Genomic DNA, 24,570 nt, shown 5'->3' with positions numbered 1-24,570 from the left:
TAATAAATCATTAACAGCTACTGCTTCACTAATAAGCATTGCCTGTTAAACAACTGACATGAGCTTTTCTATATTAGCAGTTATTTTCTACTCTTGCTTATCTTACAGTAAAATAGAAACAATTTGTGGCATTTAAGGAAAAATCAGTTTAAAATACAGTCATTTTGATATATTTAAGTTTTGTTAGACAATTTCTTAAGAAGATGGAAAATAAAAGGGTATTTAAACTATGGACAAAGTGTCCTCTTCTTACCATGACCTGGGACAGATACTGGATTATCACTGGTCTGTACTAGATATGAGCCGGCAGTATAGTCCTCATCTGTATCAGAGTCCTGAACTGGCTGGCTGGCATTATTACTTAATAACCACCTCTGGTTGTCATGGAGATTGGGTGATGGAGGAGGGGAGTGTAAATGTTCAGTAACTGATGGACTAGATGAGGAGGATGGCATGGGAGGACCTACAAAAAAATAAAAAGCATTTAAAATATGGGTCAAGATACCATATGAAAAACAAATAATTAATTTCTTGTATCAGCAAAAGGTGAATATTCTACTTCAAACAAGAAAAAAAGATGGACAAAGAAAATATGACAATTGCCTGAAAAAAAACTGGTTTAAGTGTTTTAGAAACCAAAATGCCATGACTTGATATTTCAACGAACCGCGTTTATCATACAGGATTGCTTTTTCAGTGGGACACTCCTGTCTAAAATCTAATAGTGAAATAAAGTGATACAAATAAGCAGAGAAACAGAACCAGTTTTCCAAGCTCACACATACAGGGAAACTCACAGCCGTATGTATCTACCACAGGAGTTACTCTGACAGAACTTTTAGTTTTCAGCAGTGTTTCTCAGACACATATGCTATTTAAAACCTATCAAAATGTTTCACCGGTCAAACATGTGTCCATCTGCAAAAGTTGTCTTAAAACATGCATACACAATGACTACCTCCCATTCCTGCATCTTGAAAGCATCTTAAAGTCATCATGGAGGAAGACAGATTTAAATAAAGCCTTAGGATATCATAACAATGCATTTAGTCCTTCAATGAAACAATAATTAGACCAGAATGTAAGGGAGAAAGAATTACCTAATCCACCCTGTGAATATGTAGGCTCTTGATAGTCTTTAGTGAGCACAGATCTTACTCAGAGTAAGATTGCTGGACTACTTTTGAAATAAGTGTTGTTGCCTGTAGGTGGGGAATGTGCCAGAATATGAAGAAGCTTTATTACATAATTTATGTTAAAACCAAAATTAGATTAATCTGCATGGTTATAATTCATAACTATAAATCTAAATTTAAATTAGAGGAAAGGGGGCTTTTTTCATCATATAATGATTTGGTTTTATGGCACTTAGTAGCATAGTTATGCTGCAGAGGTGCTGTGCTTCTCAATGTTAATAAATCATACTGGCACCAGTAGCTTGAATTACCTTTCCTCCACCTCCCTTGTACACTGCTAAAATCATGCTAATTATTATTATTTTCTTTCATATTCAGTTTATACCATCATATAGTATCTTAAATATCTGTAAAACATGTTGCTAAGTCCTTACCAATTGGCTTCCCTGGGAAGAATCCTACGATAGCCACACCACAAACTATTTACTTAATACTTCCAGATTATCATTTACCCCTTCTTGTAGTGAACAGCACATGCTATTATAATTTAAGATAGAGGCTTGGTCCTGGAAGGAAAGTGAGCACTTACTATTAGTCAAGCAACTCCTGTGTAAAACCCAAGGTTTACAATCAGGGAAATAAAAAATATGGGGGAATGACATTTTACAGGGCTCAACTTGCGAATTTAGAAGTAGGGAATGGGCATATTTTGTAGTTCGAGATAAAATGCCAACAGGTTTTTTTGCTACACCTTGATTTTTCACATTGCTTGCTTCAGTAACCTTAACTTGTGGTTATTTCTTGATGGAATATTTAATGCATTATTTATGATATACTTAAACTGATTTAGGTAGCCGTTATATTTCATTTTTTGAATAGTTCCAATAAAAAAAAAAAGGTAGGGCTTTCTGTAATATTTATTTTTTATCCTGGAATAAACCTCCTTTACTTGCTTTGGACCTCTCTTACAGGAGAGCTACAGTAATATGTTCCAGATGTGTATGTACTGTCTGAAGCAAGTCAACATTTCAGTAGTTGGACCTTATAAATACACTTCTCAATATGCTTCCTTTCTCCTTCTCAATTTACATTCATTACATTTCAGGCATAACAGAGCCCTGATTGCACAAATCATAATCATACACGCTGCCTGAAAATGTGTTGTGTCCAAGGCTCCTTAATTGTTTTGTAAACTTCCTCATTTATTCCAATCTATAATTGTTTCAGTGCTACATGGCTAGCTGACACAGCCCTGATGAGTAGCTATCCAGAACATGCACCACTTGGGTGCCCTGAATTTTTCAGTAAATTTGGTTTACTGAATTTCTCAGTTCAGAATACGCCATGTGTCAGGTGTGGGGTGGAAGTGCAAGGGTATTGGCAAAGCTCCCACCACTACACTCAGCAGGGACAGAACTCTGCTACTGCAAAAATCAGTTGATAGGGCTGTAAGACTACCAGGAAGTTGTGCAACTTTTTATAAATAAACCTAATTCTAGGCAGGTCTTACAATCATTGAATCATTTCGGTTGGAAAAGAATTTCAAGATCATTGAGTCCAACCTTAAACTCAGCATTGCCAAGTCCACCATGTCCCTAAATGTCACCTCTACATGTCTGTAAAGCACCTCCAGGAATAGAGACTCAACCACTTTCCTGGGCAGCCAGTTCCAAGTTGTGATCACCCTTTAAGTGAAGAAATTTTTCCTAATATTCAAGCCAAACTTTCCTGACATGCTGCTAGCTCATGCTCAGCTGACAGTCGACCAGCATCTCCAGGTCCTTTTCCCTCAGACAGCTTTCTAGCCACTCTTCTCCGAGCCTGCAGCATTGCATGGAGTTGTGACCCAAGTGCAGGACCCAGAACCTGGCCTTGTTGAACCTCATACAATTGGTCTCAGCCCATTGATCCAGCCTGTCCAGATCCCTCTGTGGAACCTTCTACCCCCCCAGCAGACCAACATTCCTGCCCAACTTGGAGTCATCTGTGAGCCGAATGAGGGCACACATGATCTCCTCCAGATCATTGATAAAACTGGGCCTGCCCATCCAGTCAGTCTTTAACCCAGCAAAGAGGACACACGGGCACACCACGGGAAGCCAGGTTCTCCAGGAGAACGGTGTGGAAGAAAGCATCAAGAACTTTAAGTCTTGGTAGACAACGTCCACAGCCTTTCCCTCATCCACTAAGGGGGTCAGTTGGTCACAGAAGGATACCAGGTTGGTCAGGAAGAACCTGCCTTTTGTAAACCCCTGCTGGCTGGGCCTGATCCTGTTTGTCCTGTACATGTTGCATGATGGCACTCAAGATGATCTGCTCTATGACCTTGCCTGGCACTGAGGTCAAGCTGACAGGTCAGGAGTTCCCTGGCCCTCCCTGTAGGTGTCAAATTCTCCAACTTCCAGCCACCTGGGGCATCCACACTTGACTAGGGCTGCTGGTAAATGACTAGAAGTAGCTCACTGAGTTTTTCTGCCAGCTCCCTTAGTACCTCAGGGTTGAGCCCCATAGACTTGTGGGTCTCTAAGCTGCATAGCAAGTCACTGACTACTTCTTCTTGGATTACAGGGGTTTGTTCTGCTCCCTGTTCCTGTCTTCCAGCTCAAGGGGCTGGGGATCTTGAGGCCAACTGGTCTTACTATTAAAGACTGAGGCAAAGAAGGCATTAAGTTACCTCAGATTCTTCCTCATCCTTCATCAGTGTATTTTCCCCCTTCACCCAATAAAGGATGGCTATTCTCCCTAGCCCTCCTTTTGTTGCTTTCTTGTCACCAAGTTACATGGCCTGCAGAGAAAAGGGAGCCAGCCAATTTTTCACAAGAACCCTAGGCCAACCAGCAGGGACACCTATTTCTGTACAACTTCATGCAGAACTGGCAGATTTTTACAGATTTTAGTGAGCTCCTCTTTGATTCCAAGCAAAAAGAGAGATAGCTATCTATACTGCCATTTATAGAATAAGCTACACATTAAGGAAAAAAATACTTAACACACTTTCTAGAGGAATCGTAAATGATGGCATATTTCTTTCCAATTCTTTTTTTTACATGGAACGAAAGGCATTTAAAAATATTTGGTAATATCCCCTCTTGAAATCTTAACAAACTAACTTATAAATAATAAAAATAATTAAGCATAACAAAAGCAAATTAGATTGATTATAACACTTTTTCTATACAGCTTAGAAGCATACAGCACTAAGAATATTTCATTCTAAGAAAACCCACAAAAATACTACTTCTGATTTTCTCCCCATTCTGCTTCTTTCTGCACCTAGCAAAACATTTGGTTGTTCTGCTTTGACTTTCTTGCCTGTATTTTAAAAAAGCAAAAGTTCTTGTTTTTAATATGTGAACTTGATTCAACAGTAAGATTTTTTTCACAGGCAAATATACTGGACTTAAGAGTACTTAAATCTCATTATTTAGGTCAGTTATGAGGAAAAACACACTTTATTTTGTTGGCATTTTCTTAATTGAAAACATATGACTTCAAATGATCTTTCTGTACTTCAAAAAAATTATCTTATGTGAAAATGCAAAATACAGCCAAACTCCAGCAAGAACAGATTCAATACTGCAATATGCGAAGAGATGAATACATTTGCTAAGGATATGAGTCCCCAAAGAAAGCAAAACACAAAGAAAATAGGTTGTAAGAAGAACATTAAAAAAGAAATACACCTGAGCTAATAGTGGATACATTAAATACATATGTACAAAGTAATTATATTAAAAAAAACCCGCAGTGTTCTCTGCCACGATCAACACTGATTTAAAACATGGCACAAATTACAAGTTGGAAGCAGAACTGATGTCACATATTGAAAACCTCAAAGGGACAAGTATGGTAAGTGCAACCCATAAAAAGACAGCAAATAAATAATGGAGAAGACTGCAACAATGAACTGGTAGTAATGTACAGGAATTTCTATTTTAATCATATTAAGGCTTAACTAAGTCTAAAGCTGAGCCTCTGTCAATTGGTGCTACCCAAAACCAGGGGTATCAGAGCAAGGAAGGAAAGTGGGGCTGCTGCAGAGGAAGGACTGGGGCAGGACAGAGCTGTGCCTTCAAGCCCAGAGCCTCAGGCACTTCCACCTGGCCACAACCCCCAGTTTACAGCTAGGTACAAGTTGCCTTCCCTTAACAAAAAAAACAAAACCAAAAAACCACACTAAACCAAAACCAAAACAAAGCAAACCACCGCCCCCCCCCCCCACACACAAAGAAGCTATTCACAGCATTTAAGCTTATTTACATGGTATTACAAAGAACAACCCCAACAACTGCTCAGCTTTCATCCTCCATAGGTCACCAGTTGCTAGAGAAACACTTAGCTTCAACAACACCAATGAGTGCCTGGATGAACTGCATCTCCACTAGATGTATTTTAGAGAAAGCAGAGATAGACACTTTTAGAAAATGGCATTTGGGAGAAAAGTAGGATGGGAGAGAAGCAGTAGTAATGACCTCCTGCTGTTGCAGGGTGCACAGGCTGAAATAGATGACCCAGAGTCTCTGAGGAGCCTTAAAACACGTGCACTTATGAAATCTTCCCACTAGATTCAAACTCTTAAAGCAGAGAGAATTTGCTGGCAATAACACTAAGAACGAAAAAACCTTGTTTATCTTCTATTCTTATTATAAATCAGATTTTTCTGACTATAATTCATGAGGCAACGAAAACTTTCCTGAGCTGAAATATGATCTTAAAAATGTTTAGTTTTCATTGCTTCATGAATTTCTTTAACGCTGAACTGTTGTTCATATATCTAGACTGTCCCCAAAATCCTGGCATTATCAACTTACTTCCATAAGATGCATTGCAAGCTACGTACTTTGAAAAAGTAATTTCACTATAAAAATTTGAAGGGCCATTATTTCCACCTCAATCAGGTTGCATAAATCCTATACCCACGTTATGTACAAATTCTGATGGCTGCTTAAAGCAACACAACAGGAGACAGCTCTGTTTAGGCTGTTTAGCTATGGCAGCACAGTGCAGTTTTCCATTCACAGTGTTGGCAGCCCTTGTCACTGAGGCTGGAAAAAAAAAATTCCTCTATCTTCATCTCAAGCACACAGAAAGAGAGTCTTATTTTGAAGTGGTAAAGAGATTCTTACTGACTTCAGTGTCAGTAAGAAAATCGTATTAAATTACAATTTGCAAAGTAGATATCTCTTTACTGAAATTAATGGGATTTTTGCTGGTGAGTTAATGGAAATGAAGATTTCATGTCATATTAAATGGCACTACTATGTCATATAAACCCAAACCCAGACCCCATACTGTGGAAAAACATGTTCTACATATACTGGATCACTAAGAATAGCTATATATCTCTATTTGTACTTTGCTGCTCACAACATGACAAGGCAGGTTGCTCTTTGTGGGTTTTTTTTTTTGCTTGTTTTTGTTTTCGGGCTGTTTTTTTTTTTTAAAAAAAAAAACAGTTTAAGGATCTTGTAAAACTTGGATGAGACAGACAGTGGTTTTTGAAGGTCAGAAATAACATGTCTTCTGGCTAAATTAATTAGAAACCAAAACACTTTCAAACATGAAGGACACTTACAAGCCTTCTGAATCAAGCTGAGATGACTCTTTGCAATCTGTTCTAAGACTTCCCAGTGTGCTGAAAGCTGTACACACTCTTGTTAAAAAGGGCACCTATACCCTCCTAACAAGTTTACTGATCGCATCCCAAAATTTCAATTTCTAGTGTGTCACATGTAGATTGACCCCAAAAAAGCCCCTAAAAACCCCCAAGCCCCTGCACCTGGTATGTACAACCCTTAACAACTGCATTTTGGACCTTTTCATCTCTACATATAAAACAGTAAGTTAGTAACAAGTGAATTATCATTTTAAACTAATTTTTCATTACAGACTTCCTGTATGCTCTCCAACCTGTATGACTTGGCATTGGCATTTATCTCTCTGCTGGATCCTGCAGCCTTCTGCAGCCAACCTGCAGTGACAGTTATCTCTTAATTAATACTCTGCATGCAAATGGAACTACCAAAAAGTGCAGTTCTATAGCAGACAAAGAACAATTATTTATAACCAACACAACTCTCTTTATCTATTTGTACCAGAGTTGACCACTGCAGTAGCTACTGTGAAGAGCTCCCCAAGGAATACATGCATAGACAGTCTTCCAAATATATACACACATATAAATATGACTGTATGAATCCATCTACAGTGAAACACAGTGCAGTGAGAAGAAATTACATGCCAAGAACTCTTTTTAAAAATAAATGCTTTCAAATGCATAGAAATGATGCTTGTGATCTATTGTGGATTTTCCATTTGTGTTTTGCTTTATTTGTAAGCATAGTGGATAATGACCCTTCTACCCATGAACTGGGAGGTGTACTTTTGAAGTTTCAAATCCTTCTGAGTGCTGATGAACTGTGGCTTCATGTCAGATGCAAACTTTAAACACAAATGGCATCTATTTTTTTTTCCTATATTTCCTCAAAAAGTTATCACTTCAAAACAGATGTATTATATTGACATGTATTCTAACTCACAAAGTTGCAACTACTTCTATAGACTGTGAAAAAACTGTACAGTTTTGTAAAACTGTACAAAACCATAATCAAAGGACATTGATTTGAAAAACAAAATTAATCCATTAGAAAGCAAGACAAATAATGGCCTGAAATATTGTATTTTGGTTTTTTTTTCCCTCTTGGAAGTATAGCATAATAACCAGACTCTTAATATAAAACTGGCAATTATCTTCTAAAAAAGAGAAAGATTTCTTAAGAAAACCAGTTATGCCTTAGAACTGACACACATTTCTGAAGCAAGCACTTTATGTTTTGAAGCATTTTGGTTGTTTCAAAAAGTTAACAGCTGCTGTTCAGCAGATTGTTAAATGAAAAGGAGAGCCCTGTTCTTACAGGGGTCAGACTGCATGACCACAACAGCTCTGTCTTCAGTCCTGAGTTCAGGCAGTGTTCATTTTTGCTTTAAATGAGAGTTTTGTCTGCAAAGAAATTGCAGAATCTGAGCCTTAACTGACACAGGATTCTAACCAAAATGCACAGCTCTTTCTTCCTACTACAGAAAAATATTTTTTTTACTATTATTATTTTCAAAAGGAATCACCTTATAAATTAAAAGCCAGGTGTACAGCAAAGGTCCATTTACCTACGCACAAAGTCCACAAGTGGCATCAAAACCTCAAGCATCTCTAGCATCCAGGGTTTACGTTTTTAGGAGCTACTCTGCTCAGCTCAACTGAATCTTTCAGTTTACTTCCCCCAATATCAATTAAAAGTGCACATGAAAAATACTGGAAGGGAACAGAGAGCTATTCCCAGAAGAGTGAAAATCTTCATTCCACTCAGACAATCATTTTAAGTGATAGGTCTCTGTATTTTTAGAAAAGCATTCATCTTTTTGGGGGGGTTGGGGGCGCAGTTTTGGACAGAAGCAAGCTGAAATCAATGCCAGATTGTAAAATACTCTGATTAACTCCTATCTTCACTTGAGATGTAGAAGTTCTCACATGAAAATGTCACTTCTCCATTTAGAGCATCTGCTGGGATTCAGACTCCTCTGCCTTGTGATTGGAGTCTCATAGAGCACAGCAGGACAAGGAGACACCAGCTCAGCCACCGACCCGGCTGTACAAGTGGCACACTCGCAGTCTTGGCCCAGCCAAGTGCCACTTGCAACCGACTTGCAAGCCCTGACAGCCAGCACTCATCAGCTGGAGCATCAGAGCCAGAAGGTCTCCAAGGGCCAGTAGCACTTGGACTATGCACGCAGGGAAGCTCCTGGGTTCCCCATCTGGCTCCTGTGCAACCTGGCCACAGACCTGGCCCTTTCCTACCACAGCAGTTGGTGCCTGCTCAAGCACAGCCAAGAGGCAGAGGAGCATGGTTGTGCACCCGTGCATGGCAAATCACTTCTGCCTCAGTCAGAGCCCTCCATGGCTGTGCACATCTACCTGGGCCTATTGTTTCACTGACCACTACATGGGGGCAGGGAAAGGGCAGGAGAGATCTCTCAGGTAGGGGGAATGTGCAGCCAGTCGTTCTCTCTACTTGCTACTTATCGATTCACATGCAAACCAAACTAAGCATTACACAGTGCTGTGAGAAAGATACCAGCCCTTCTCCAAAGCCTGCCAGGATTTTCATGTTCAAAAAATCCATACTATAAACATGCCACAGACACAAGCTAAAACCAGGAAAAAAACCCAACAGGGTTTTTTCTTTTTCCTGCATTTCCAGAAATGGAACCAAGGATCAAAAATGGAGCAGCTGGCAGATACTATAATCAATGTAGGAAGGACAGCCACTCTGTCTTATATTCACTCAGCAATGATGCTGAAATGTTTACCAAGTCTCCATTCTCAATCCTGACCTTTGTAAAAGACTGTAATTTTTCTGGATGCTGATACTCTTTCAGATGACAATTCATAAAGAGTAATCACCTATAAAAGTAACCTTTGAAGAAACACTTCTTTGTTCTTTCTATCCATGACTTTTTATTATTAGAGGTGAAATGGATTGAGCCATGTCACATCTGGTTTATCATTCTTCTAACATAACTCAGTGGTAGTCAATGCACTTTGTGTTTTCACAGTTGCTTTAGGCTAAATTAGGGGGAGCAGAAAATGTCTTTTTTGAACAGGACAGGAAATGCATCTTGATGAACACCAGACAACATGAAGGTTTTTTGCAAGGGAGTGGGAGAGAGGATTCTTAATGAGGAAATAAACCTTCTGAGAATGATTCACAAATCATTCAGTTTTTAGAATCAGGTAATTTCCCACCCTCTTTCCTCCCACCCCTGTAAGAAGAAGTTTAAAGAGGAGTGAAATCAAATACTAATTAACTAAATCTGGTTTTCTTAATTCTACTGGGTCCTACATGAAAAAAGCAGTCTAAGCAATGACAGGCATACCAGTTTTGCCTACTTTTGCTACCAGTGTGGCCACTGTCTTGCAGGCTGCCATAAAGGGAACAACATCTTCCAAAAAAAGCATCCAGAGAACTTCTTAATGACATCAAATTGCTTATGCTTGCAGACCGCAGAATAGGACTCGTTTTCTCAGAAGGACACAGAGCAATTTAAAGAGATTTTGGTAGGTATGAACAAAGAGCAACAAACTGCTGAAAAAGACTTCTATCAACCTTACTTACAAAAATTATCCTATTTTTTATTATTCACAAGAATCACAGAATATTCTGATTTGGAAGGAACCCACAAGGATCACCAAGCCCATCTCATGTAAATGGGGATCAAACCCATGACCTTGGTCTTATTAGCACCAGGCTCTAACCAATTAGTTCTTTTAGCGTGGTTATTCATATCCCTGTGAGCTGCATTTTTTGGATTGTAGCTATTTCAAAAGACCAGAGCTGTAGAAGAGCAAAACAAGAGGAGGAGAAGGAAGGATACAATGACTGTTGCCACCTTCACCAGCTTCTGATTGTCAGCTGCCCCAGAGAGTGGTACATGCTCCCCCAGGAGCTCTGTGTGCCTCCCAGCACGGCTCTGCAGAGACCAGCACAATGTTGAGCAGCCATCAGCATAAGCAACACTACTACCAGAGCCTTCCATGTGCACAAAAAGATCATGCTGCTGCTCCCTGCCTTCTCCCAATCAAAAGAGGCAAACCAATAAAATTTCCCTTAACACTAAAGAATTGCCATACCTACAAAAGCATGCATTTAGCAATGACAAAGGAGAAAGCAGTCCTGCCAGTGAAACATCAAACTTACCTAACCAGTGGTGAACTCTGGAAGAGCCTGAAGGTAACACCACTGAAATAGGTATTTTTGTTGCTTTCTTGCTGCTTCATTATCAAGAGCCCTTCCCTTCCTGTAGCACTTTCAAGTTCCATTTCTCGTTAGGGCTTTTTTCTGCTACATTAAATGTAACTCCTTAACAAAGGAATTTTGGGGAGGGGAGGAATTAGAGAATTACCAGAAAATTATTGACTGTTGTCTCACACAGTACCACTCTCACAAGCAACGGGACATTTACTGGACATTGATGTCTCATTACATCTAGTATGTAATTTATTTCTCTGCTGGAAGAGAACTTATCAGTTTTGCCCATGTGGAGAAAATGTTTCTACTTTAGAAACAAATAGGCCACCACAGGCAAGAAGCTGGAAAGCTTAAATGAAAACCCACTGCATGATCACTGAAGTCAGCTCACTACCAAAGCTGCTAAGGCAGCAGTGTTGAAATGGGCCAGAGATGGCATTTTGGGACCACATTTTTGACAAAGCCTCATTGAGGAATTATTTAGAAAACTGAGAACAATCAAATCTATAAGGTACTGAGAACTGTGAGAAAGCTGGACTCTGTATTTAGGTGTCTATGGAAACTCAGCATTAAACAAAAACCCCACAAAATCCCTTATTTTTGCCTGAAGATATAAGCAATAATGTATTAGCTGATGAGAAAATTTTGTGAAGCACTACAGAGTTGCATATATTTAGTCATTCTTCCACTGTAAGAAATTATTGCTATCTAAAACAGAACATATTTTGACTAGTATATAGACTTTTTGTTTGATAGCTTTTAATATTTTAACATTTTATCTGCATTTACACTTGGCAAGACTGGATTAAGTGCACTAGCAATATGTACAATTTAAAACCACAAATTTCAAATAGGGTTAGTTATCCATTCAAGTTCAAAAGAACAGACTTAGCAATTCTTAAATAAATATACAAACCCCTCACATTAGCTTAGGTAGGTCAGAAAATGCTGAATGGAGTTGAAAAAATACCTTTGGCCTCAGACTAAACACACAAAATTTCAGTCCAAGAGTGCTTTTCATAAAGTTATGAGCTAATGAACAAAAGGGCATTCTAATAAAGTCTCATGAAATATTAGCTATGAAATCCAGCAGTAAAATCATAATCTTTATTTCTTTGCCAACTTGACCACTTCAGAATAGTAAAAACTTAAGTAAAGTAAACCGCACCAGTTAGTGTGACGAGGTTTTATCTGGAAGAAAATAGAAAAGGACCAATAGACTGGGGGGAAATTCCAAAATAGAGAAAATGCTTGTTTATGCCTGAGTGGAGCCAAGGTTAACAAACCCTCTTTTTGCCAAGCTGCTTCCAGAATCCTTGGGCCTTGGTCCAGGGACAAGGGACACGCCAGCTGGGCCATCCATATCTGCCAGCAGGCAGAGGTTATCCATCTCTTTGAAAAGGGAAGAAAGGAAATTGCTGTCTGAGTGCTTTGCAAACTCTGAAACTACTGCTCTTCAGCTAAACAGTAGGACTGCCAGTAGAAAATGTACAAGCCTCTGAGTTCCTGAAAAAATTATTAATGTTGACATATTCTACTTGCAAGATGCCCCCCCTCATTACCAGTAAAAGCTGCCAGATAAAAACCAGTTATTGCACAGAAAGCATTCAGAACAACTGGTCTGGAAGGCCTGTCCAGTAAAACTACAATTCCCCATATAGGTTATGGCATGTGCTTTCCAAGACTATGCACGCCTTCCCACCAGCCTTCACGAATCTCTACTGCCAAAACATGTACCAAAGTACTTACTGATAAGAAAAGAAATGAACAAATTTCTTACTTGACTAGTTTTTTTTCTCCTCTGAAAAAGACACTTTTTAACAGGTTCTTGGGCAAGATTACATTTGTATTCACACAATGCCTCTTTTATGAAAAGTTGTAATGCAACCAATTATGAGAGCAGCTCCTGAAAAACCCAGCTAATGGCTTGACTTGGTCTGCATTCATATCAACACAAAATAACTAATTTTATACAATGCTTGATAATGCAGCACCATGTAAGGAAGAGATTACGCAGGAACACTTAAAAGATGCTCATTCTGAAAGGATCAGACCTTATAAAATGCAATTTATAAGCATGGAGAAAAGAAGAAACACAGAACTGAAATCAGGCTTATCCACATTTCATTAATTTTGTTCTTTGGCATGTTAATGCCTAACACACATGCAGTTTTCTGGGGCAGTTGCTGTTACTACATATAACTTAAATTCACCTCCTACACTTGAAATGTCATGATTTCCAAGTGAAAAGATAAAGGAATAGTCTTAGCTCTCTTGTTCATTTCTTCTGAGCAAGAGAAAAAGTGTCTCTATCTGAGACACCTTTTTTTTGTGATTTGTTTGTATTTGTTATTTATCTTTGAGATATGGTAGTGGTCCAAATATTTATTCTTTACATGTTTTCTGATGCAGTTACCATTCATTACATATTTCTAAGCAGTTTCAGCCTGCAAAGTCAATTCTTGGTCAGAATCGTTACATGCACAAGCAGAAAACAAATCACAGGATACTTCAAAGTCAGATCGTGTGACTAGAGGAGGCTGTTAATCAATGCAGTTTAATACAAAGCCCTCTGCCTCACTGATGTTAAGATTATGCATGCTGAGGTGAGCAGGCAGTAATATTGAGAACCATATACAAATTTCTTCTGAGTAAAAATGATGCATCAGCCCATAACATTTATCAGCCTTTACAAACTCTCAGGAATCCAACTTTCACTGCAAGTGTCTTTTTGGATCTATTTACTTCAGAAGATGCGATATGAACGAGTTTTACAATGTTTCAGGCATAAGTGACTCATACATCATTCCATTTGAAAGAAAAAATCCTAATATGCAGTATGATATGTTACTGCAGCTGCTCCATGGGAATAACAACATACCCATTTGGAAGGAAAATACATTTATGAAAATGCCTGATTAGCAGAAAACAATTCATCATAAACAATAACACCCAACTGCTTTTTTGATGTTTTTATGGTCACAGTCTCTTTTCATGGAATCTATTGGATTAACTGCATTCAGCTTTTCCCCTCCCATCCCCAGCTCAAAATAGTCTTCATTGATGTTATCCATAAAAACCAAATGAAAAAACAGCCTTTGAAGGAGGGGCTGTCATGTGAGTTGAATGTAAAGTTACTGGACAGAGTGCATCAAATTATCTTCTTACTTCAGGCATCTCTTACCAGGATCCCAGTTTGAGGGCAGAAATGCATGTTCTCTCTCCTGTTTGCTTTGCAAAATACTGTATTTTTATCTTGCATGCCTCCAATCCCCTGCAAAGGTTATGAACTGAATGCTGCAAATCTGGCAGGAAACAGACCTCTGAGAACTGCACAACATATGTGAAGCCAAGGCAGTGAACCTGCACCTGTGACTTCCTAGAGACAAGGCTTGCCAATATCTTAGCCTTCCCTTTTACAACTAAGGAAATCTCTACCTTCTTCCCTTTTACCTTTCCTTAGTCTTTTATTTACTGAATGAACACTCTTTATTTTCCCTCACATTACAATCAAGAAGTTTCAGAGACCTTTTCTGTTACAGTTTCATTAATTTATTCCACTAAAATTCCATTTAAAAAATTATCAAGACAAGAACATGTTGGCAGGTTGACTGTAGCACGAGTTAATGAATTATGCCATTTAATGTAAAGCACTGGCATACTAAAATAAATGTAGAAATTATTTACAGCACTTTGGGACACTTTGGAATAACATAAGGACACAGGCAATCCTGGTAATGTCATTGCTTACTTTTCATGAAAGCAAACTCAAGACCTGTTTAAAAAACAATGGGCTAAGTAGAGACAGTTGGGCAGTTCTTATGGACTGTCTCACAACCACTCACTAATACAAACTGCAGAGACCCTTCAACACCAGAAGACACCCAGAACTACCTTTGTTCCCATCTGCTGCTGAAGAGGCATCTCAGATGGCATCCCCAACTTTGGGGCCATGTCAGGGTGACAAACCAGCAGAGACAGCAGCTGAACCAGAGAAAAGACATTTGAATGTTTTGCTTGATTCAGGCCAGAGGATTAAGTCTGGGTCTCCTACCTTCCAGGTGAGTGCCCCAGCTAATGAGCCTGCAGCTAATAGCAGAGCAACTTGTTACCTCTCTTTTTTTTTCATTAGAATCTCTGAAGAACTGTGTTTAGTTCCTCATCAAGATGAATGCCAAGCCTGCTAAATTTTTCATGACACTGAATTCTTGTTCTCCTGCCAGCCCTAGTTATGTGTGAACATTTCAGACTCCCTCAGGCATTTATTTTACTACAGAGTCCTGAAATACTTAAGTCTATTAAGACCTAAAATAAACAGGCAAAAAGGAGGAATCTGCTAGTTGTTCCTCCAGTCTACATTTCAAGTAGACAGTGCCTACACCAGTGAAGTTCAGAAATTATTCTCAGTGTCACCAGTGAAATGATGGTACATTTGGCAACACACGCATCAAGCCATGTCAGCTACCACAGTGGGGTTCAGCTCCACACCACAGCAGGAGCAGCACTTTCTGCAGGCTGTAAAGATCCAGCTAAATAGGGTGGATCCGAAAAAGCTGGATTTACTAAACACACAATGGCTATTCTGCATGTGCATTACCTCTGGGTTTGTGCCCAATGCAATCCCTGCCTGCTCCTTTGCTGCCAGGAAAGAGGACAGCTGGGAGTAGACTATGACTGAAGAATAATTCACACTACTTGGCCTTGGTTACCCTCCTCACCAAAAGCCTTTTTGGAGCAGAAAGCATGCTGGCTGCGAGCTAGGCTGGCTTGCTGCTGTGTGTTGAACAAGTGGGAGCTTGAGGAAAGGAGGCCAATCATCAAAAGACTTCAGCCAGGCCTTGAAGGGCAGCAGACAACTGACTGAAATAACCATGGGGCTGCAAATCATCCTGTCACATAGGATATGAGCTGTGCCTCCCTAAACTCCCTGAGAGAACACTCAGAAGAAATTCCCTAAATAAATTATCTGGATTTTAAGTCACCTCCTGAAATCATTTTATGGTCACTCCCAGTTTATCTGTGCATTCTGTAGCTGCTCTTTCCACAGGAGGTCTGAAAAATAGACCAAGCTTTATTGTTCAGCTTGAGATTTCTTACTCTCTATCAAGAGTAAACTCCAAGAGCACTTCCATCCACAATGCTTCATTATTATTGCTATAGTCATTATATACTTAGAAAGAAAGTACAAATGGCCAATTTGTGGCCAGAAAATATCAAGCCTGATATCAGATCTGAAGATCAACATTGTTGTCTTAGAAAAACTCAGTGCAGGTATAAAAAAGTGTGTGTGGATTACACAGTCTTATGTTGGATAGGCTATGTACAAAGAAGGCAATGTTAGTACTAAATCAGCTGTCATGAGATGCTGGTATGCACAAATCAACAGCTCATGCCTGTCCCTGGCATATCCTCAGAAATCTCCCAAAGACCACACCATCTTCTACATAATGCCTCTTATCATCCATACTTTCACTCTTCTAGAGTTTTTTTTGTTTTTCTTTTTTTTTTCTTTAAAAACTACTTTGCTTCTTCTTCTATGTCTATTTTGTTTGAAGCAAACTTTAAAATTCCTCATGTTAAACAGTTTCTCTCCTACACTTTTTCAAATTATTTTTATATAGATGTTAGTCCTTAGGAGACCAAAGATCCCTGTAATAAACTAGATTTAACATGGCTCTAATATGTCTCTGTAATCCTGGCAGGTAATGCTGGCTAAAAGCATAACCTAATTTGAAAGGCCTCAAAGCTTTTTGTCATTCAGGCTTGTGAGGGATTCTTTTTCCTCAATACAAAATCTGACAGCAGGGTCTTGCCAATGTCCAAGCAAACTGGAGTGCTGATATCCAACTTGTTCCTTGCCCTGTTTCTGATACTACCAAAATACATTGCCAAAGAGGTCTTTCAGAAGGCAAAACCAAAATTATTTCCCTAGACATTATGGGAGGATGTGGGGAAGTTGTCCTGAAATCTGTAATTCTGTAAAGTGCATGTACTTATCGTTAAAAAAGTAGGGTTGGACTTGAACTTGGCACTTCTCTTACATGCTATTTCCCTGTGCTAGTGAAGAATTATGATAGTACTTCAGTTTTCTGATCTGTCCACAATAATTTTCAAAAGTGAAAGAACAGGAACAAAATCTCCATCAAGCAGTTCTATGTGAATCCCCCATAAACAGTTCTCAGTTCTACAGGTAAATTTTAATTAAACCTTTGCCTGCCAAACAGTTTAAATTAACTGCACATCATGTTAGTTCCATGTATTACTTGTAATTAATTTTATGTCATTACCTAGTTAGTGATTTTTGCCCTGTTCTTCTCTCTTCACCTCACCTACTTTCACCTTGACAAACTGAAAACATGCCAATACAATACAAAAGCTAGTTCTTCCTATAATTGGCAAAGTCTTTATGCATAACTGGAAAAATGCTGTAATCCCAGTTACAATGGTACTCTTTTCTCATTCCTCCAATGTGAGCACAATGGCAGTATCAGCTTGAGTGGTGTGTCTGTGATGAATCAGATCTCATGCCCTGAATGCCCATGGCAGAAGAAAAAGGGAATCAGTCATTTTTCCCACTGAGGGCTGACAGGATGTGAAACACAGAGCAGAGTGAAGTTGGAGCATCAGAGCTGCCAGTTTTTCCATCACATGGGACTCTATAAAGGCCCACAAAGCCTATTTCTGTAAGATAAAAACACAAAACCAATCTCTTGCTCTGCCTTCATAGACTGAGTGGGACAGAGCTGTCCTCAGCAGAGCTCTGCTGTGAAATCATGGCTACGCTTCCGCAGATACATGAGAAGCTTCACTGCTCTTTGCTTTCAAGAAGCAAAAGGACCTGTTGTCAAGGATTTCACCTGCAATATTCTTCTGCCTTGCAGAGTGAGAACTCCACTTAAGGGCATTAAGAGCTCAGGAACTTGACAGATTCAAAATTTAAGCCTAATGTGTCTAAAATCTATTTCCAAATCCCTAAAATCTGAATATATAATACAAACACTGAAACAGCTTTTTCCAAAGAAATGTTAGATTGTGACCCCAAAAGTATCCTTCAGTCGTGTTTTTTATTCAGCTTTGAATGGGACCTGTGTAATGAGGAATGTCAAATGAATATTCCCCCAAAAAGAAATATGACAAAAGCTTCACTCAGAAACCACACATGGTGCTGTCACACATTTATTACCCATAAGCTAAAATTTGTCGAATGTAATTTAAGATTGATAATTACTGATAGAGGACATCTGTGTTTTCAATAAAAAGAAATTGCCAAATTAAAAATATTCCTTTCTAGAGGACCATGGTTCGAAATAACATCTCAGATTTATATAACTGAAATAGCAACTCAATAAATTTTCAGGATTTTAAAAAAAATTTCTCCTTAAATGAAATCTTGCCCTTCCTTCAACTGTTTGCTTCATTCGCTCAAACACAAATAAGGGAAATGAAAATATACAAAATCAAACAAAGTAAAATGTAATAGTATGTTACTTGCAATAAGACTTGCATTTTTTAAATCCAGCTTTTAACAAATGATCTGGTTTTAATTTATGATTAAAATTGTTATTATTATTATGTTAGTAGGAACAAGGAACTCTGTTATGGTGGGTGTTATATAAGTATGGGAAAAAAACCCCACATTTTCCCGTGAATGAAGTAAGAAATGGCTGGCACTAGACAGCATTCACCTGAGAGCGCAAACTGAAAAGGCAGAATTACTGAATTACTGATGAACATCCCTCTCCACAGTGCCTTGCTACTCGAGGTCTCCAATGTGGCGAGTGTGCTGCCAAATCCTAATACAGGTCCCAGAGAAGCTCCAGGGGAACGGCAACCTGCAAACCTGACATCTACACGCTAGTGAAGTTAATAGAAACTATAATAGCAAAAAGACTAAGTGGGCCCTAAGTGGGGTCTAAAAAGAATCAAATTTCAGTTTTCATTAAGTGAAGCCTTACAAAATTAACCCAATTCTTTGAATAGCTCAAACAAACATGTGAAACCAGTGATCCAGTCAATCAATTTAAAAAAAGCTTTTAACAAGTACTTGACCAAAGGCTTTTAAAGGAACTACGGACCCATGGCAAAACAGAGGTCTCTGCACAGCAACACAACTGCTTAAGAGATATAACCAGAAATTAGGGGTAAATGGTCAAACCTGCATCGTGAAGGAAGCCTACCAGTGGAACACCACAGGGATCTGCACTGGGATCTGCTCTCTTTCCCACCCCTGTAATTGACCTGGAAAGGTAGCTGAGCACTGAAGAAAAAGTTTGCAGATGAAACCAATTTATTCATGGCAGTAAGGATGAGGGCAAGTGGTGAAGAATCACAGGACCTTATGAAATTGAGTGACTAGACAATGGAATGGTAAATTAAATTCAGTGTGGATAACTGTAGAGTGATGCACATGGGAAAATATAACCTTAACTTCACATGTACAGTGATGGGCTCTGAGCTGAACATTATCACTCAGGAGTGAGACCTTGAGGTTACAATAAATAGTGCCATCAAAATGTCAGCTCAGTGCTCAGCTGCCAAAAGAAAGCAGCCCAAATATTAGGTATTGTTAGGAGCTGAACAGGAAGCAAAGCGGAGAACACAATTATGCCACTTTGTAATGTCACTCAGTTCATACACTCTCTTCTTCCAGTGATATGTTTCAGGGACATGCTTCATCACTGAGTATTTTGAATTTACTTTTGAAAAGATTAGAGTAAAACAGAAAGCATCTTAAAATATATGAGTGACCTGTAATTAGGGGGACAACACTGTTATTATGAAATTAGCAGTTTCAACACTGTCTACATCTCAGACAAGAGTTCTCTGAGACTGTATCCAAAACTCAAGGAGAGAGGGTCGTCTATGTACTTGCAGATAAACCATTCAAAAAAAGAGGTTGACGAATTACACACATACAACCAATGAGGTCCATTATAAGGCATTGCTATACATCAAAAGCTTAGCTCCTGCTAAGTGCACAAGCTTTACCCAGTACTTGAAATCCCTGGGAAAGGACAAGTTTGAAGATTTGCCTTCACTCCAGCAGCATACAGCCAACTAAAATTCATTTTGCCATGTCATCTTGAAGCAACAAGTTTAGCCTTAAGGGTTGGTACAAGAGCCCACAAAAGGATAAGTAAAAACAATTTAAACTAAAAATCTTCAAAGTCTTGTGTTATTCCCTTCTCTCTTTTCCTCATTTTCTTCCCTATCAGAGAGCCTACTCAAGATGCCACTGGAACCAGTCTTTTGGTGCTTGACAACAGAAAATCACTTTTACCTACTGAGGTTCTGTAACAGGGAACATCTACATTAAGTCTAGGCCTTCAGATTTCTAGCTAATCTCTACACATCTCTACTACATCATCTACTTCTTGCTTTTATGAGAAAGGGCTTGTCTGTGTGCTAATGCACTGGTATTACTTGTATCTTGGTCTAATTTCATGTGCCACAGAATGTTCTGGTTTTTGTTTGGATTGTTACACATCAAACACAAACTCTGTCTATCAGCAGTGGCTACCTATAGTGTACCCTCTACTCACTTGTAAATAAAATGCTATTTACTTCACATACTCCCACTCTTGTGTATAGGAGAAATATACTCTCACCACAATCTATACCCAGCTTTTACAGTAGCTTTGCCTATCATGTAATAGAAGAAATATAGAAAGAGAGAGAATACACTGGAAGAAAAAAAGCATTGTGATAATTAGTTATTACCTAACTTTAAACTCACAAATGTATCAAATATGAACATGAGTATTTTTAACAAGACATAAAGCAATGTGGGGTATTTAATTAGCTTTAACTATTAGCTAAGAGTTGCTACAGATGGACTAGTAACACATTTAAAACAGACCAAGATGAAAATTATTTTTTGCCTTTGTTTTAGCCTTACATTTCAATAAAAATCCCTTAGTGATTATTTCTATTCAAAAGTTATCGTGTTACACTATGAAATAAAGAATTTTTTTATTTGTTTCCTACAGGTGTAATTTTCTACTGTTGAAGTAATTGAAGTTTCTTTCTTTTTCGAAGGCACTTTTCAATTTGTGTTGCCCAAGCATGCTTTTAAGACACATCATGAAGGACACTCAGCAGGATGAGCTCTGGAAATATAAGTTATCTCAAATAACAAAAATGCTTCTACAGGAATAAACAGTATGATTTTAATTAAAGTAGAATGAAGAATGCGAAGTACATATTAGCTGGTAGCAATGCACTAAAAATTTCAGTCACCACAAATAAATGACAGTCAATCCAACCTCTCACAGAAATGCCTTCAGCATTCTTAAGACAAGGCATAGAACTGGTGAAGCCATGACAGGATGCAGACTGAACTCAAGGCAGTTCAAGGCACATCACCTCACTGACTCAAGCTCCATGTCCACCTATCAGATGTGACAACATTTTGGCAAGACTGCACTGACTTTAGTTAACCAAAGAAAACCAAAATCAACAACCACCAACCATCTTTCTCTCTCTTTCTCTTCTGCTGCCCACAAGAAATTAAGTGACTATCCGTCTCCTGAAGTGACAGAAGAAACATTAATTAATCACAGAATCCCTTGGATCACTAGATAAATCATTCTGTTGAGCCCATTATGTTTTCAAAGGGCAGGGCTAAGTTGCTGCAGCTACAGCTGCTGCTTTTGAGCACAGGCAGCAGCACTGGGCAGCTACAAACCACCGGCAGAACAGGTGAGGTGCAAAACAGCAGCCAGCCCTTTAAAAGTCCTAAAGCACCCTGAAACTTGAATTCTGTCATGCAGTAAGAAAACACTGAATAGATGAAGTTTTCAGAAAGCTATTCTAACAGAATTCCTCATTACAGCTCTAATTACAAGCTATCTTTATAATGTACACCTGACAACATCGTGAAAAGCAATTTGCTTTAAAGGTCAGCAAAACTAAAAGAACAATTTGCTATTTATAGTAACAGGTGAACTTTTCTTATTTGGCTGCTTAAGGAGCCAGCCCTTGAGTTGAATGTAATTAGGGAGGGGATATTCAATTTACAGTATCCACAAGTAATGATAATTACACCGGTTCAAAAAAGCTGTTGGTAAGCATAAGAAACCCTCGTAATTACATCCCGTTTCCAAAATTACTTGAGCACTGTGAACTTGAAGCATTTCAGCAAATGAAGGCCAAGGCACATAAAGGAGAGCTACGGCGCTTTAAAAGCTGCACTGTTTAACATAATGAGCCGCCCGACCGGAGGGAGATCGCAGAACGCGCTCCGTAACTCACCCCGACAGCCCACGCCATCTCCTTCCTGCTCACAAACATCCATTAAGAAAAACATAAGCCGGCTCCCTCACTGCCTCCTTCCCATCCTTCGCCAGCATTGCTCAGCTCCCCTCGCAGAGTGGCCCCGGGAGCCAGCCCATGGAAGCGCGCCGGGCTCCGGGAGCCGGTCTGGGGCTCCGGCTGCCGATCCCGCCACGCTCAGGAGAGCGCTGGAGCTGCGAGCGAGGAAACGCCGCCGCGTCCCCCCCGCCGGCAGCCCCGCGCCTGCAGCAGATTAGCTCGGTCAGCAGTCCGCCAGGACAAGGTGAAAAATAAACAAATAACCACGTTCACGGCAGCTGCGGCGATCGCTCTCCGGAAAATTATTCAGGCATTATGAGGGAGACGGTATTAAACGCTGCCACTTGCAGCTTCGCGGCTCTCTGCGTATTCGCATCAGCCTGGGATGAGCACTTAAGGAGTATCATCAGAGAGCTTGCCCAGCTGAGCATCTTCCATTATGTTTTTGTCTTAAAAGGAGATAGCAGGAACCTCTCTGCCTGACAGGCAAAAGGCTTGTCATAATTCATTAATAACACAGCCTTGCTCAGGTTTCCTTCAATGAAATCAGGCAGGCATCCTATGAAGAAAATGCTGAGTGAACAACAGCTTCTCCAAACACAATGCAATAAACTTGCCAGCACTTGGCACCATTTGGTGTCTGAGGCAAGGATGACCAACGCTATTCGACAAGACCTGTCAGAGTCCCTTAAGGCTCCTAGTGAAGAAACTCAGAAACCCAAACAGTAATTCCTCAGCAGGATGCAATTCACTGCTTGGAAGCAAGAACTTCACGTTTCAGCTGCAGAGATAAATGTACAAGTCTGCTTTTGCTACACTCAGGGTAAAGCTGGCAATTTACTCTGAGAAACTGTTTGCATGCAAAGAGAAAAAAGCAAGAAGAGGTGTGGTAAAAAGCAACAGCTACAATATCAGATAACTAAAAAAAAAATAACAACACTATCACAAGTCTTCCATCACCTAGAAAATACAGCTGAAGTTATCTGTAAGAAAAGGAAACAAGCTCAGGCCAACTGTCAAGATAAAGCCATTAGGATAGCATCCAAGCAGGGAGGACAGAAAATTACTTACTTTTTTCTTTTTTTCCCTTTGTCTAGTATGCATCCATTCATGCAGCACTTGTTTTATTTAATTGAGTCTCATGTACTTCCTCCTAAGAGATCATTTCCATCATTAAAAAAAAACGAAGAAAGGTACTCTTACTTCTATTTGATCTACTAGCTTTCCATACACTCACATTGCTTCCTATGACAAAATAATCCAGTAATACAGTAAGTACATGCCATCCCAGCATACAGCATTTGTTATGATCCAAGTTTTAAACAGCCTTCAGCATAAAAGCTAGTACTACAGATTTTATATTTACTATGACAGGGTTTGCAGGGTTTGCATGTGATTTTTAAAAGATGCTTTATCATCATGCAACAGAAGCAGTCCAAACATACACAAATTAATTTTGTACAAATAGAAAAAGCAAAGAATGTACTGATGATGGTTAATTAATGATTTTAGAATATCTGTGTCACAAAATCATCTTTTTTGTAATAAAGTGGGCTCAGGTAATTTGGAAACAGCAGAATATTATTGCTTCCCTAAGCTCCTTTGTGTTTTACTTAGGCATGAAAATTTATTTTGAGTGCAATATCTGTCATTAAAACTGTGGCTTATAAACATTATTAGAAACAGCTCTATTAGCATGTCTAGAGATTGCTGTATTCTAGCAGAATGCAACTGATTGAACAGAAATCAATGAAGGTATTTAATGATTTCACGAGAAAAATAAGTGACCCTTACACCCCTAATGGATTAATGTCACTTATGTGCAACACATTGCATAATGCTGACATAGAGCTACTCAAAGCAGTGTCACTTTTCATATGAGTGCCTTAAAACCTTATCAAAGGGAAATTGTGTTTTAATGCTATTTCAGATGTCATTTTTGAGAGGATTTTTACAATCCCATTTCATAAAGGAGAAAGCATGATCTGAATTGTTACAAGTAGCTTTTGTCATTGGCACATGTACTAGGTCACTCTCCGAAGTTAGCTGGTTAATGAAATCTGAACAGGAGGAGGGTAACACTTTGAAACATCACTCTAACAACCTGTTTATTGTCAGCTTTCATCTCTCAATACACCCTTGCCTATATATCTGAATCTTCCACTAATTACCAAGAGCTTGCTTTGCTAGGGAAGGAAAACTACTCCTCATGGTCAGTACTACAGCACAAGCTAGATGGGATGCACAGCTCCCCAATACCCTTCTTGGGAATCCAAACAGAGGCGGGAGGTAATCTAAATGACAGAGTAAATGCCATT

At 39.1% G+C, this 24,570-nt stretch overlaps 1 protein-coding gene across 1 annotated transcript in view; it reads right to left on the bottom strand.

The window, feature by feature from the left end:
- TENM3 (teneurin transmembrane protein 3) overlaps positions 1–24,570 on the bottom strand; it is a 236,638-nt gene that overhangs the window by 170,680 nt on the left and 41,388 nt on the right. The window contains exon 2 of the mRNA XM_050973933.1: positions 254–463. Coding sequence (XP_050829890.1) covers positions 254–455 — 202 coding nt within the window. The 5' untranslated portion in view covers positions 456–463. The remainder of the gene's footprint in view (positions 1–253; positions 464–24,570) is intronic.

Source organism: Serinus canaria, chromosome 4 (genome assembly GCF_022539315.1).
Source record: "Serinus canaria isolate serCan28SL12 chromosome 4, serCan2020, whole genome shotgun sequence".
In the NCBI taxonomy this organism is placed as follows: Eukaryota; Metazoa; Chordata; class Aves; order Passeriformes; family Fringillidae; genus Serinus; species Serinus canaria.
Note: the sequence above shows the minus strand (reverse complement) of the source record. Positions and strands in the feature narration are given on the sequence as shown.